Source organism: Gopherus flavomarginatus, chromosome 7 (assembly GCF_025201925.1).
Source record: "Gopherus flavomarginatus isolate rGopFla2 chromosome 7, rGopFla2.mat.asm, whole genome shotgun sequence".
NCBI classification, from domain to species: domain Eukaryota; kingdom Metazoa; phylum Chordata; order Testudines; family Testudinidae; genus Gopherus; species Gopherus flavomarginatus.
The window spans coordinates 71,003,054-71,018,754 of record NC_066623.1 but is presented as its reverse complement, the minus strand read 5'-3'; the positions used below and the strand labels follow the sequence as shown (position 1 = coordinate 71,018,754).

Sequence of the window (15,701 nt, the reverse complement as noted above, 5' to 3'; positions counted from 1 at the left end):
GTTCTTTCTACTTTAAGGGGAAAAATGTTGCATCCAGTTAGAAAACTGTAATCTACAATTCGTAATCTTTATGCAGAATTTTTCACGGAGCACCTGTGAATTCTTATTGTCTAACCAGTCTGTTTTCATCGCCCTAAAAAAATACATCTGCATAGTTTCATGGCAGAGAACCTCTGAGTTTGTAACAAGAGATTTGGTCTTGCAGAGGTGCAGTTCCACAGTAAAATATCTGTATAGAGATTGCAGCTGAGTCTGGAGTTTGGGTTCTGAAGCCCATCCTGCCCAAGGTATCAGAGCCCAAGCTCCAGCTCAAGTCACACTGTCTACACAGCGATTTTTAGCATGGTAGCAGGAGCACCATGAGCCTGAGTCTGTCAACCCAGGCTTGGAGGCTTGTTGCCGCGCCTTCCACTCATTGTGTAGATATACACAGAAAGTCTCTGGTTCTGTTGCCCCTACCAGTTGTCATAGCCTGACTTGAGTTCTTGCTCCTCTTCTGTGCCCTTGCAGCTCAGGTGCAGTCCCCAGCATATGGCCTAATTCTAAACCTGACTCCAATCAGGGACCACAGCCTTCTGCTTGGCTGCTTCCATGCCAATCTACTCTTCCCCTTCCACCTCCTGTGAAGACCTAAAGTTTGCTGGAGGAGAGATCTGCTTCTCCAACTTAGCAGGCTCACTAGCCATTAAAATGTGCTTTTATGCCGGAGCTGCACTGAATAGACATCCTATGACCAAAGCCTCTCCCTGATCTGCTCCAGACCCCAATAGTTCAATGCACCCATATAACTCATCCCCTTCCCCTCGGATTCCTAGTAATTTAGAATGCAGTTCAGTAGTAGTTAAAACTGTAAGTGCTAGAAGAAACTAGAAAGTACAATTTGTGCCCCAGCGATCATACTTTTATAGGGTGGTGTGGTTGGTGTGATCACAATCAATTGACATTTTAGTTTGAAAACTGAAATTCTAATGAGTAGGCATGAGGATGTATAAATATCTGTCTATATGAATTTTTCAGTTTGTAGCTTATTCTATTTTCCAGTTAGAGGTGGCAGGAATATTATGAATGAGTTTTGTGTGGTTTTGGTCAGGTTTTATTTATTTATATAATTATTTATTTTTACTTTTCAGAAAGGTCTCACTTTTTTGGTCTAGGTGTTTGAAAATCTTTATTTTACACTTGGAGAGTTTGAGAGGGGGCAGGAAACCATCCCTTATATTAGTTATAAAATTGCTTCTTGAAAAAGCTACTTCCCATGAAAAGTTAAAAGAGAGGAGTGGGTCAAAACAATGCTTGTAATGGAAATATTTTTATCACAACCTTGAGTGTGGAATCCTGAATAAAATAGTGCTGTGAATGTGCATAGGACTTCCACAAAGCACAAAAAAGAACAGTTACTTTTCCAAACACCTTGCAGTTGAATTCAGACCAACATGTTTAAACAGGATGACAATTCTAGTACAAGGTTAAAAGACAGAGACTCTTGTGGCAAGTTATTTTTAATGAGGGATCTGAAGCAGAAGGACAGTTGGTACGCACAGTGTAAGGCTTTCCAAGTACAGTATAGACAGGGTCCTGACAGAAAGTGCAAAGTCACAAGTGCTCCACAACTTCATCACACTGTAATTGCCAGTCACACTTCCTGGCATTCACAGCACATGGAAGTGGGTGGAAAAAAAAAGTTAAAAAATATTCAGGGAATCAGAATTTTGGTACCGAACCTTGTTCTTTGCTCCTAGGCTGCCAGGTGCTTAGTGAGCTATGAAGGCAGCATTCTTATCTCTTGGCAGGAGGACCAACTTGTGTGGCTCTGTAGCAAAACTCCAGGCTTAATCTGAGTTATGGTAATGGGATCCACAATAATTTACCATGAGGCCTTAAGCCTTTGATGGAAAATCCTGCCTCCACTGAGATCATTGACAAAACTGCCATTGAATTCACCAGGTTCAGGATTTCATCCTTAAGTGATAACTGAAGAGCGGGAAATGGTAGATTTCCCAAAGAGCTCAGAAGAAAGGGAAAAAATGCCACTGGCCAAGAGCACCATGTTATGCTGCTAGGTAATACTGAGAGAGGAAAAAACTCAGGTCTCATAATGTGGCAGGAACAAGAGTTAGGATTGTCAACACTCCAGGAGTGCCCTGGGGTCTATAGGAATTAAAGATTATTTTTTTAATTGAAGAGTATATCATCTGATGAAACCTCCAGGAATTCACCCAACCAAAATTGGCAACCCTAACAAGATCCCAAACCCAAACCTGTCTGAATAATAAATTTCAATCTGCTGCATGAAACAAACATGAATTTAGTTTGGAGGGCTTAACACAGTTACCTTTACACTTCATCGTACTTCTCCGGTGACTGAGCATGGGGAGAAGGAAAGTAGGAGATGCTTCCTTTGGTTGTTGTCCGTCTCCTGTCACCTTGTTTATCCTGGGCTGCTGATGTGATTGCCATTACAATGGCATGATTTAAACAGTTCCATTACGCATGACTTTGGTTTTTATTTTGGATTAATGGAACTTTTCAGCTAGTGTCTGAACCTGAACATAAACTCAATCAACAGAATGGTATCTATGTCTCTCCATGTTGGTGTTTCAATACCTGTATGATTTGGGTTCTGTAACAATGCTTTTTGTTTTAATAATCAGATTCAATGAGCATCATAGCGATACCTATACATAAAATAACTTGAGGGAATAATATGATTGCTAACGTCTTCTGGAGGCTAATGCTGTAAATGAATCTGTGCAGACACCACTACTTAAGAAAGGTATTGGGCAAGATTTTTTGGCTGGTGTAAATCAGTGTAGTTCCACTGAGGTTGATGGAGCTTGCTGTTTTGCACCATTTGAGAATCTGGCCCATGTGACCCAATTCTTCACTGTCTTGTGTCTTGTGTAATTGTTTACACCTGTGCACAGTTGATATAACAAATTTCAGGCCAGTGGAAAAATCAAGTGCTTTGATTCATATTTGAAAATAAAGGTCTTTTCTGTTTGAAATTCTACATACTATGCAGCAAGAAGGCCTTATTTGGAATATTTTTTTCAAATAAATAGCTAGTTTTGAAAGGGTGGTTTGTTTTGTTTTTTCTTTGTTAAATGTCTGACTTCCATTTGCTAACTGAATGTAATCTTTTCTTTTTTCCTTTAGAAAAGTGTTCTCCTGCTTATTTGGAAAATGGTAGATTTCTGTCTAGCTATTGGAGCACCTACAAAGAAGGTGATGAAATTTCATATGTGTGTTCTCCTCATAATCTGGAAACCAGAGTTACATGCACGAAGAATGGCTGGTCACCTACTCCAACATGTACTTCCAAGAGTAAGGAACATTCATGTTCTATTGATCAGCTTGTTAAAAAAACTTGTAGACATATTACTATCATCATCTGCCTGAAATGAAAACAAAAATACTAGTCCTAGCAGGTGACTTGTCATGACAATGCACATTTCTGACCTGAGCAACTGTGTGATCATATTGCAGTGACCTTCACCCACCCCTGTTTGTTGTATGTACGGTGACCAGGTGTCCGGTTTTTGACCAGAACACCCGGTCAAAAGAGGATCCTGTCAGCTTTGGTCAACACCACTGACTGGGCTGTTGACTGCATGTCACCCCTCAGGTTCCTTTACATAGGGGCATCCATGGGGCTCGGCATACTGTCCCAGCTCCAAGTGCTGTCCCCACAGCTCCCACTGCCTGAGAACCATGGCCAATGGGAGCTGTGGGGGTGGTGCCTACAGACAGGGTAGGCCACAGAGCTGCCTGGCCACACCTCCGCATAGGAGCCTCAGGGGGGACATGCCACTGCTCGAGGTAAGCGCCGCCTGAAGCTTGCACCCCTGAATCCCTCCTGGGCCTCAAAACCCTGCCCCAGTCCTGATCACCCGACTGAACCCCTCGGTCCCAGCCTGGAGCACACTACTACACCCCAAAACCCTCATCCCTGGCATCACTCCAGAGCCTGCACTCCCTCCCACACCCCTTCCTGCACCCCAACCCCCTGAGCCAGCCCGATGAAAATGAGTGAGTGAGGGTGGGGAGAATGAGTGATGGCGAGTGGGGGCGGAGTGTGTGAGAGGCCTTGGAGGACGGTAGCGCAGCAGGAGGGCGGGGGAAGGCTGTTTTGGTTTTGTGCCAGTGGAAAATTGGCATCTCTAGTTGTTTCATTTTTAAAAGTTAGATTGTTAACTCTTTGGGACAGGTACCAGTTATTCCTTTGTCTTCTGTGTAGAGATGAGCATATCTTTTTGTAATAAAATAATAATAATAGTCCCTAACCCCTCTGCCCAACCCTGTTCTTCCTTAACTCAACCCCATAGCCGTTCTTATTCCCACCTCTCAGCACTAAAAATAAAAATGTAGCTGTGGCCACTTGAGCTGTGGGAGGAGCTAGCCTCCTCGCATATGATCCTGTCAAAGATCATGGCTATGTACTGAAGTGGCTAGCCACTTGCATCACCACAGCAGTACTCCTATTTTTAATGTGCTAGTTGGATTGGAGCTAAAGCTAAAATATGTCTCTTCATGCTAGAATGTACAAGTTTCCAACTCTTATGTAGACATAGCCACAGTCTCAGTGCCTGGCATAAGTGTTACCCCTAGGAACCAAGAGAGACAACTGCAAGGAAAGTTCTGCTCAGCCCCTGCCACCTTGGGCTTGAGCATGTTCAGTACAGATTGAATCTTCAGAGAATAATCAAGCTCCAAATCTGTACTTTCATAGGTACAAATGGTGAAATAGGTACATATGGCCAAATTTGGGTACATTTTTCTGAGGACAGCAAAAGGTGAATCTTTGACACCAGGTGGACACCACAGCCAAATGTTGAGTTGCTGCTCCAAACCATGGAAGTGCTAGAGGTTCTCAACAAAACAGCTCTAACAACTACTTAGCATCGACAAAACAGAATATTTTACTCAAACATCAGTGTCCGAACAGCAAAACCGTTTCAGCTTTAACTTTTCAAAACAAAACAAAAAATGGTGCTGAGGCAGACACCAGACATGGAAAATTTCAATCAAGTGGTTATAAGTCTAACAAAGTTACAAGCAATTAGAAATGGGATTTTATCATTCAGAGAATCGGGCAAATTTAATAAAAGATGTTACCAGACATTTAGTCACTGGTCTGGCCTGTGTTTACGGATACTGTGAAGGCAAATTTCAGCGTGTTACCTGTGTTAGTCTGTATCAGCAAAAATGACAAGGAGTACTAGTGGCACCTTATAAACTAACAAATTTGTTTGGGCATAAGCTTTTGTGGGCTAAAACCCACTTCATCAGATGTAAGAGAGCTCCCATCTTTTCATGTACTGCTATATATATCTTCCTACTATATTTTCCACTCCATGCATCTGATGAAGTGGGTTTTAGCCCATGAAAGCGTATGCCCAAATATACTTGTTAGTCTATAAGGTGCCACAGGTATGTCTCATTTTTGTTGAGGCAAAGTAATCCAGGGAGCAGTTGTGCATCAGGAAATCCTATCTTTCTGTTCTCTACCAGGCATGAGTTGTGTGTGCATTACACCATCTTTTGGGATAATGCAGCGTATCTGTCTATACCTGTCTCCAGCACTTCTGGGTGTTGCAAAGTGGGTTAAAACCATGGATTAACTTTGCCCCTCTGCCTCCCCTTCCTCCATGAAGTGGCTTGCACAGTTTGTCTGATAGCTCTGGGTGCTTGAACATGAGTTAAGATATCATGTATAAAATCAAGTTCTCAACCTTGATAACAAAATTCAGACAAACACATCCTGCCTCAAAGCCTCATTCCCTCCCTATCTCTACTCTCCCCAAATGCCCAAGACAATAGATGGGCTGCGCAGTGTATCCTGGAAGTCAGCAAATTCAGGGAGAGAGTGAATTCCAAAATTGAATCCCTCTCCAGGATAATGCCCTGCTACAAATACCCTCTCCTTTAAACTGAGGGGGCCTAGCATAAATGCTCTATTGGTCACAGTTGTGGAAATATTGCAGTGGGTGAGGCTGTCTTTGAAGAAGGCAGGTTAAGTGATAATGTCTGTATGATGTTTTATCACTGTCTTTCTCACTGATGAGCCCCTTATGATTTGAAGGTGCTTCACCAAATTACTTATACATACAGCACATACAATACAAGGATAGAATTTTTCCCCGCAGAATAAGAGCTGACAGTGTCAGAATCAAAATGACCATTTTAGTTCAACCATCTTTTAGATTGACTTTGAGAAATCAGTATCAGGAATGATTGTGAGAGATAAGAAACACTGATATACACTATGATTTCTTACCTTCCTCTCCCACTCTCCAAAAGTATGAAGGAACTTCTTGTTCACAAAATTTTTAAATAGCATTCCTCCATTTCATTTCAGGTGTACCTCTTCTTGTGGTCACCCTACATCTATGAAAAGCATGTTAATTAATAGTATTTATCTTGAGATAATGTCATACTCTCTCTCTCTATTTTAGAAATCTGTGAAAAAGTTGAGATACAGAATGGTTATTTCTCTGACAGTAAGAACAGATTTAATTTAAACGAGGAAGCAAAATATGGGTGTCAGATTGGTTACACAACTCCAGAAGGAAATGAGTTGGGAAAGACACAGTGCCTTCAAGAAGGATGGACTCCTTTACCAAAGTGCATTAGTGAGTAATTTAATGATTGAAGAACTCTCTACTTTGCTTCTTTTTTCCCGAGTAGAGGATGAGCACCATGTTCAGGGCTGGAGAGAAGCTTGCAGCTTCATGTGAGGAAACTTATAAGGCTGAGGCTCCTTGGGTTATGCCTTACTATGACTGGACAAAATTAATCTATTATTTGGGGGAGGTATTACCATCATAAATAAAATAACTTACCATTGACTGATCAGAATTTAAATCATAAAGACTTAAATTTTATGTAAAAGCATCAGAGCACAAAATTATAAACACTTTCTTCCAATTGTTGTCACTTTAGGTATCTTAGTTATAGTCCTCTGGTTTCGGGAGTCCCTTCTCTCCAGATGAGAGGAAATACGGTGATTAAAATGGACAATTAAATCTCTCACTTTTGTGGGACAATAACTCCAATATTAACCCAGTCCAAGTGGGAGGTCATCTCTTCCTTTTATTTCAGGCTGCCTTATTTCCTGGCTATTCCTCTTTTTAGCTTATTATTATCCACATACACAGAACATAAAAGAACTTGCTTATAATTTGTCTTCAAATGAAGTCCATTCCATCGCTCAGAGAAGAGTATTAAATAAACAGCATAGCTACCAAGACCTAGAAAATCCCATCTACATTATCTGTCTGTGAAATACAGGAACTTTAAGTTGTTCTCAGTTCTGGCTCTGCAAAGTGGTGTCCCGTATGATAGCACCTGCAATAACTCTTGCACACTGGGATGTTTCACACAGAATAGTCTACAAAATTGGCTCAATAAATGAATAAACCTTCCTTTGGATGCATGGCTCTTTATAAAGTAGTTTTCCGTATTTCAAGTCAAGAATAATTCTCATGTTTCTACAGGGAGGAGATTCCCTGCAATTTGTGACTCATTTGGAAACCAGTAGGGAAATGTTTGACTTTTGTGGTATTCATGAATGTTATGATTTGAAAATAAAGGCAGTGAAAATGACAGTGCCAATGCATGGATTAGTTTGGTTGGTAAACAAGGACCAGACCCTCAAATGGGATAAAACAGGGCTGAGTGTTAGGGACACATAATTGAATGCAGTGAGAACTCCTTATTTACTGTTGTATGCTGCTTTCCACCTTTGAATTTTTATATGTATAAGGCCCAATTCTCCTCCTGTTCCATCTGCTTTGCATAGTTCTGACTGCAGAAAACAGCCAAAAAAATAGTTAGCTGGTTGGAATTCCTCCCCCACCTCATATATAAAGGTGTGACTAGGGAAAAGACATCATAACTGGTATGTCCTGGCTATTATGGCTGCTGAAATGATCCTCTGGGGCCGTAGAGAACAGCATAAAAATAGCTTGAAGGAGGAGGAGCAACCTAAGGATCTGGAAGGCAGAAGGTTGGCTTGAAGTTATGTTTGTTCTATCCCTTGATCCGGTTCCTTGCTCAGCATAGCTGGACCAGAGCAGAGAATCTGTTCCCTGGCTTCCCTACACTGGAGCAGAATCTAACCCTTACAGATGATGCAAGGGATCATGACTACAACCTAACTGTAACAATCACAGTAACAATATGTACTGCAGCAACTGAAAGAAGGAAATTATATTCACAGTTTCAAATGGTAGGAAAAAGGCAATGGCCTAAATCCAAGGAAGGAAAACTTTTATGCTAGACATTAGGAAAATATTCTGACTTTTAAGAGCATTAGTGTTGACTCTCAAGGGAAAGGTTTGAGTCACTATTATCACTGTAGATTTTCAAAGACAAACATCTGGTAAACATTAATGGGAAAGATGTAAGAAGCAAGCATGCAAAATGCAGGTATATATTTATTGCCTAAATGTTTTCTTCTAGCCTTGCCTTCTAAATCTATGACCACTTTCTTTTCACCACCACATATTCCTAAAGAAAAATTAAAGCGATACAATGTGTGGTACTGTGTGTAGAATTTTCATTTTTTACTATATTGAGGCCAAAATTCACAAAGGTAGATAAATGAGGTTGCTTTAGAATGCCAGAGTTTCTAATTAAGAAAAATAACTAAATTTCTCTAATTCTATAGAAACATGTAAACTGGTGTGAGAAGTTACACCTGCTTTCTAGCATTATGGGAATAGAAGCAAATAATTCATGCATATATATGAACAAGGCTGGCTAGAAGCAGCTGATAAGAAGTCATGGAACTAAACAGGTTCCAGATCCCTATTTCAAAAATTCAGTCACCTTCAAATGCTAATAACTACACCATGGATACAGTGAAACCCCACTATAACGTGACTTTTGGGGTCCAAAAAATGTCATCGCGCTAAATGTGGGTTTGGTATAATGGGGTTTCAAACCAGTTAGTTTTTCAGTGGTCCCCAAAGTGGTGCATTGATATGTGCCGCCTAGTGCCCCTGGTGTCTAGTACCCAGCAGGGGAGAGGAGCTGCGGCTCCCCTCCTGCCAGGGACAGAGAACTCTGGGGCTGCGGGTGCTGGTGTTTTCTGTCCCCAGTAGATGCAGGGCCACGGCTTCTCTCTGGCATGAAAAGGAGCCCGCAGCTCCTCACCTGCCGGGCACAGAAAACTGCGGGACTGCGGCAGGCGCAGTGCTGCAGTTTCTCTCCTGCTTCAAGAGGAGCCGTGGCTCCCCGCCTGCCGGGGACAGAGAACTCTGGGGCTGCGGGTGCCAGTGCTCTCTGTCCCCGGCAGGCGCGGGGCCGCGGCTCCTCTCGAAGCGAGAGAGAAGCCAGGGCCCCACACCTGCCGGGGACAGAGAGCACTGGCCCTGGCAGCCCCGGAGAAGCCGGAGAGAAGCTGGGGCCCCACACCAGCTGGGGACAGAGAGCACTGGGGCCAGCAGCCTCGGAATTCTCTGTCCCCGGCAGGTGCGGGTCTGCAGCTTCTCTCCCCTGCCATGGTGTTGGGGACCATTGGTACAGTACCATACTGTATTATGCCTTAAAGGGGAGTCAACCTGTGATCGCGTTATATGCGATTTCACGTTATGGCAGGGGGCGTTATTACGAGGTTTGACTGTGCTGATAAAATACAGTAATATGTATTAAATCACTGTTTTTTGTGCTACTTTTAAGTTCCACTTCAAAATAAGTAATTATTTTTAATACGAAATGTAGTTGAACTGCTGCAGTTGAGGGATAACTGCAATAACACTTGATGGAGTTTGTTCTGATTTACTTTCCAAAAAAGGTTAAAACAATCCAGAATGAGTTTTATGCCATTCTGTTGAAATCAATAGTCTGTTCCTGTGCAGTCCATAGGGGGATTTGTATGTAATATTTGTTTTAAAAAATTGACATGTACTAAACTGATTTTCTAATGTTTGTTCTTTCTCTGACAGATGGTTCAGAATGAATAAAAAGAAGCATCAAACAGATAATTTTAACTTAGATGTGAGGATCAAAATCCACTGACCAGTTATTTGTAATGTTCATACATTATGTCCTTTGTCAGTATTTTAGCTTAAATTGATTATATGCATCAGTTCAGTCACTTTTTTTATCATTGGTCACAGTGGTTTAAAATATACAATCATAAAATAGTAACAACACATGGGTAAATATGTTCAAACTCAGATCAAGCTACAGCTTTTTATGATATTTGGGAAAGCAAATTTTAAGGTAAACCGTACACATCTGCACATCCTGAATTACACACTTCCTGCTCGCTGAAACAGAAAGCAGTGGTATTTCCCTCTGGCCCAAATCAGGAACTCCAGGAAGTCTCGTTAGAAACCTTAATCTTGGGAGATTTTTAGCCCAATCACCACATCAGAAAGTTTGGGATATGCATGGAAGCTTTTTGAGTTCTGCCCATCACTATTAGCTGTTGGTGATCATTCTTCCAAATGTTTTAGTTCATGCAACCAAAAAATGATTCTGTCATCTATCACAGTCATACAGAAAACATTGGCTTGTCTGGTTAAAGTTTACACTCATGGTGTCTTAATTATTTTTCCTTTTTAAAATTAAAGATTTGTATGTTTCATTTACCACTCTTCTTAAAAAGTCTGTTATTTGGACTTGTTTGGGTTTTTTATTAACACCATCATCTGAAGTAAAGTGGGAAGGAATCTTAGGATTTGTAGAAAATGGAGACAAAGATGAAAGCCTGCAGCTAATTTGAATAGCAACATGATACATGCATTTGGTAGTGTGTGAATAAATTGTCTATTCCTATTTTCTACTGTATGCAATAAACTGGAAATTACACTAATGATGTGACAGAGATGAATCGTTATCAGAATCCACTGTGACAGACCCAGACCAGTGGAGTACAGGAGTCTGGTAGAGGGCAAATATACTGGTCCTATTGGCATCCAGTGGGGGTGGGCGGGCAAAGCCCGCCCACTTCTAAAGGGCCTCCCCCCAGCCTAAGGGGAGGACCCACAGGTCTGGCACACCAAATAATTACGGGGGACAACTAATGAAAAAAACAGGATCGGGAGTGAGGTCATAGGGCTAAACGAAGGGAACCCGATGGGGACACCGAGCAGAGAACCCCAGACAACGCCCACTGCTCCTCGAAGGCATCAAGGGAGCCAGTGGACGCCACCCAGAGGAACTCTGCCCGGATGCGTGAGCAGACGGAGGAACGGAAATAGGCCCTACAGTCGCAGGAAATCCCGTCGGCCAACCTCCCCTCCCTGGTGTTGTAGATGGTCAGTTTGGCCAGGGCCAAGAGGAGGTTGAGAAGGAGATCCCGCGACTTCGTGGGGCCACGGATGGGGAGCGTGTAGATAAAAAGGTGAGGGGAAAAGTGCAACCAAAAAATGCAGGAAAATATTCAGGAGGAGCTGGAACAGGGGCTGCAACCTGGCGCACTCCAAATAAACGTGCGCCAAGGTCTCCTTCTCACCACAGAAAGGGCAGGTGCTAGGGACAGATGTGAACCGCGCCAAGTACACGCCCGTGCTCACGGCTCCATGAAGGAGCCGCCAACTGATATCCCCCGGCGGGCCTCGGGACCAGGGCAGAGTACAAGCTGGCCCACCGGGGCTCCTCACCCCTCGAGAGGCGGCAGGAGGTCCCGCCATTTGGTATCGGGGCGGGACGCGAGGGTGAGGTAGTGAAGGGTATGGAGCACGAGCGAGTACAGATGTTTCCCGTGGCGCGGTCTGGAACAAAACCGGCTGCAGATCATGCAGCCGGCTGGCAGTGAAAGGGTGAGGGGGCCGATCGGGTCCCACCGGGCAGGGGCCCGATAAAAATGTCCACGGGGCCTGGGGTGGAAGGTGGGCGGGGGCGTGCCCTCTCGCAGGACCCGGTCGAGGTAAGCCCGAGCAGCGGGCAGTAAAGCGGCCTTCACCTCCTGAAGTACGCGCTGGGGAGTACGAGGTCTGGAGAGCCCATGCGCTGAAGCGAGCGTCAGGGAATCCAGCCAGTCTCCCCGGTCGTAGTCCAGGAGGTCTCTGACCCTGGTGACTCCCGCCGAGACCAACCTCTGGCACACCGTGGTGGACTCTGCCACCTGCACACGAAGCTGGGGATTGTGTAGCAGGGGCTCCGCGTGGAGGTCAACCCCCACGGTGGCCGCCACGGACCCGGTCGTTGAAAAGAGCTTCCAGGTCCGGAGGAGGTCTTGGTAGAAGACCGGCAGCCCGGAGAGGTCTCGCGGAAGACCTCTCGGATGGAGGTAAAAGAGCTGCCAGTCGTATCGGAGCCCTCGGAAGCGGCGGAGGAAGGCGTGCGCCAATACGCTCCACGCCGGACTACCCGCACCAAACAGGAGCCTCTGCAGGGCCTGGAGGCGGAAGACATGGACCTGAGCGCGTAAGCACTTCAGGCCCTGCCCCCCCTCCTCCACGGGCAGGTGGAGGACCCCTGCAGAGACCCAGTGCGTCCCTGGCCAAAAGAACTCCAGAATCACCGTCCGGAGGTTGGCCAGGAAACCCGGAGCCGGGACCAGGGTGTTGAGTCGGTACCAGAGCATGGACAGGACCAGTTGATTAAGCACCAGTGCCCTCCCCCGAAGGGAGAGGCACTGGAGTAGTCCTGTCCATTTCCGGAGCCGCTCCGTCACCCTGCCCTGCAAATCCTGCCAGTTCTCTGGCGGAGACGGATGCGTGGCAGAAAGGTAAACGCCGAGATAGAGCAGCGGACCCGCGCTCCACCGGATGGCCTGAAGCGCAGGTGGGAGGGAGCTCGCCTGCCACCCGTCCCCGACCACCAGGCCAGAGCTCTTGACCCAGTTGACCCGGGCGGAGGAGGCTGCCGAGTACACAGCCTGGCAAGCCTCCACCCGCGCCAAGTCGCCCGGGTCCTGGACCACGAGGAGCACATCGTCAGCGTATGCCGACAGGACCAGCCGCAGCCCCAGCTCCCGAAGCACCAACCCCGTCAACCTCTTGCGGAGGAGACAGAGGAAGGGCTCGATCGCCAGAGCGTACAGCTGGCCCGAGAGGGGGCACCCCTGCCGCACTCCCCGCCCGAAGCTGACCGGCCCGGTCAGGGTCCAGTTGAGCCTGACCAGACACTCCGCAGAAGCGTACAGCACCTGGAGAAAACCCACAAACAGGGGTCCGAAGCCGAACGCTCGCAAAGTGCCCAGGAGATACCCGTGATCCATCCGGTCGAACGCCTTCTCCTGATCCAGGGACAAGAGGGCGAACGACGGACCATCCCTAGACCCCAATTCCAGAAGGTCCCGGACCAGATACAAGTTATCAAAGATGGTGCGGCCCGGGACGGTGTAGGTCTGGTCTGGATGGACCACGTCCGCCAGCACGGACCCTAGCCGCATCGAGATGGCCTTCGCAACAATTTTGTAGTCCGTGCTGAGGAGCGAGACGGGACGCCAATTCCGTAAGTCGCGGAGGTCCCCCCTCTTCGGCAATAAGGCCAGCACGGCTCGCCTGCATGAGAGAGGGAGGACCCCGCTCTGCAAAGCCTCAGCCCAGACGGTGACCAGGTCTGGGCCGAGGATGTCCCAGAACACGCGGTAGAACTCCACGGTCAGCCCGTCCAAGCCCGGAGATTTATTGGTGGGCATGTGACGGAGGGCCTCCGAGAACTCGGCCAGAGTGAGAGGCAGCTCTAGCCGGTCCCGGTCGCCCGTGCTGACCGTCGGGAACCCGTCCCAGAGCACTCTGCAAGCGTTAGGATCGGTCGGATCCGGGGAGAAAAGAGTGGCGTAGAAGGCCCTGGCCCTCTGGCACATCTCCGCCGGATCCGTGAGGGGGGTGCCGTCCTCCGCCAGGAGGCAGGTGACGTGCTTCTTGGCCCCCCTCCTTTTCTCCAGGGCGTAGAAGAAGCGGGAGCCGCAATCCATCTCCCGAAGGAGGTGGATGCGGGACCGAACAAAAGCACCCCGGGCCCGATGGTCTTCGAGGGCCCGGAGCTCCTCCCGCTTCTCCCGGCACGCTCCGCAGAGGGATGGATCCTCGGGGTCGACGGCCAGACGCCTCTCCAGCTCCAAGACCTCCCGCTCCAACTGCCCTATCGCAGCATCCCTCCGTCGGCTGGCACCCCGAGTGTAGTCATGGCAGAAGAGCCGGGCGCGCACCTTCCCCAGATCCCACCACCGCCGCGCCGAGGAAAAGGCGCGCCTCTGCCCTCGCCAGGCCAGCCAGAACTCCCGGAAGGACGCCACGAAGCCCGCATCCTCCAGCAAACTATTATTAAAGTGCCAATAGGCCGGCCCCGGCCTCTCCGCGCAGAGAGAGGCCGTCACGGTGGCAAGGTGGTGATCCGAAAAGGGGGCCGGCCGAACGCTGGAGGAGTGGGCCTGTGAAAGGTGGAAACGTGACAGGTAAATACGGTCCAGCCGGGAGTGGCACGACCGATGGGCCTCCACCCGGACGAAGGTGAACGTCGAGACGCCGTCTGGGTGGTGGTCGCTCCAGACGTCCATCAGGGAGTGGCGGTCGACAATCTCCCGGAGGACGTCCGCAGCTGCCGGGCACTGCTCGGTCCCCGAGCGGTCCCGTTCCTCGAGGGTGGTATTAAAATCCCCTCCCAAGACCAGGCACTCACGAGGATCCAGGGAGCCGAGGAAGGCTGATGCCTGCTGATAAAAACATAGCCTCTCCGGGGCCGATGTCGGGGCGTAAACGTTGACGAGATTAACCACAAGCCCCTCCATGCGGACCCGGAGGTGCAGCAGGCGACCCGGCACAGCCTCGGCGACCCCCAGCACCTCGAGCCGTAGGTCGGGGGAGAACAGGGTCGCCACTCCAGCCGCGCAGACCGAGAAGTGGCTAAAGTAGGCCCCGTCCCCCCACTCCAGCCGCCAGCTAGCTTCAGCGGCTGGATCCGTATGGGTCTCCTGCAGGAAAACCACAGAGTACCCCCCCTCCCGGAGGAAGGAGAGCACCTGGCTCCTGCGGAGACCCATCCTACAGCCTCGGGTGTTTAAGGTGGCAAGGAAGATCGGCGCCATGAGGAGGGCTGGGGGGGATCCTCGCTGGCAGACATGCCCACGGCCTCCGGCAGGCCGTGCAGCAATCCGTGACCAACCCCGAAGGTGAGTAAAGAGTCACGGAAGACACGGACCCGCCGGTAGGCCGCGGCGGCCTGCTTCCCGGTCCTCTTACCCTCCCCCATGAGGGCCCTCGCGGCCCGGAGGACCTGATGGAAATCCCCCCACCGCTGGAGCGCAAGATGGACTTTGTTCCGGGAGCCACGGACGTCCTCGAGGAACTCCCGCAGCTCCTCCCTCAGCGCATGGGGGGGTGGGGTCACTGATCTATGACTGGCCCCCAGTGGGGCCCCCGTCACAGCCCCGTGGCCCACCAAGGCGGGTAGGCAGGGGGCAGATCCCCAACGTGGCAGCAGATGGACCGACGCCACACGACCCGCCCCGCTCCCAGATTCAAGAAGGGGCGGTGGAAGGAGAACAGCAGCCCCTGGGGGGTCGGGACAGGAAAGAACTAGTGAACCCGCTCCCTGGGAGGTATTGCCAGGGGCGGCACTGGCATCACAGGAAGTGGGGGGGACAAGGACAGAGCCAACAGGAGTAGGGCGGGGATCAGGGAGAGAATCCGGGAAGGAGGTAGAGGCAGGATCCGGAACCTCCATAGGTGAGACGCCAGAAGGTGGCTCCTCCTGGCCAGGCTCAAGGATCTGGGAAGTGGGCAGGGGACCCCTAACGA

At 48.3% G+C, this 15,701-nt stretch overlaps 1 protein-coding gene across 1 annotated transcript in view; it reads left to right on the top strand.

Moving 5' to 3' along the window:
- The window catches only part of LOC127056008 (complement factor H-like), a 376,051-nt gene that overhangs the window by 264,670 nt on the left and 95,680 nt on the right, over positions 1-15,701 (top strand). The window contains exon 10 of the mRNA XM_050963650.1: positions 6,456-6,632. Coding sequence (XP_050819607.1) covers positions 6,456-6,632 — 177 coding nt within the window. The remainder of the gene's footprint in view (positions 1-6,455; positions 6,633-15,701) is intronic.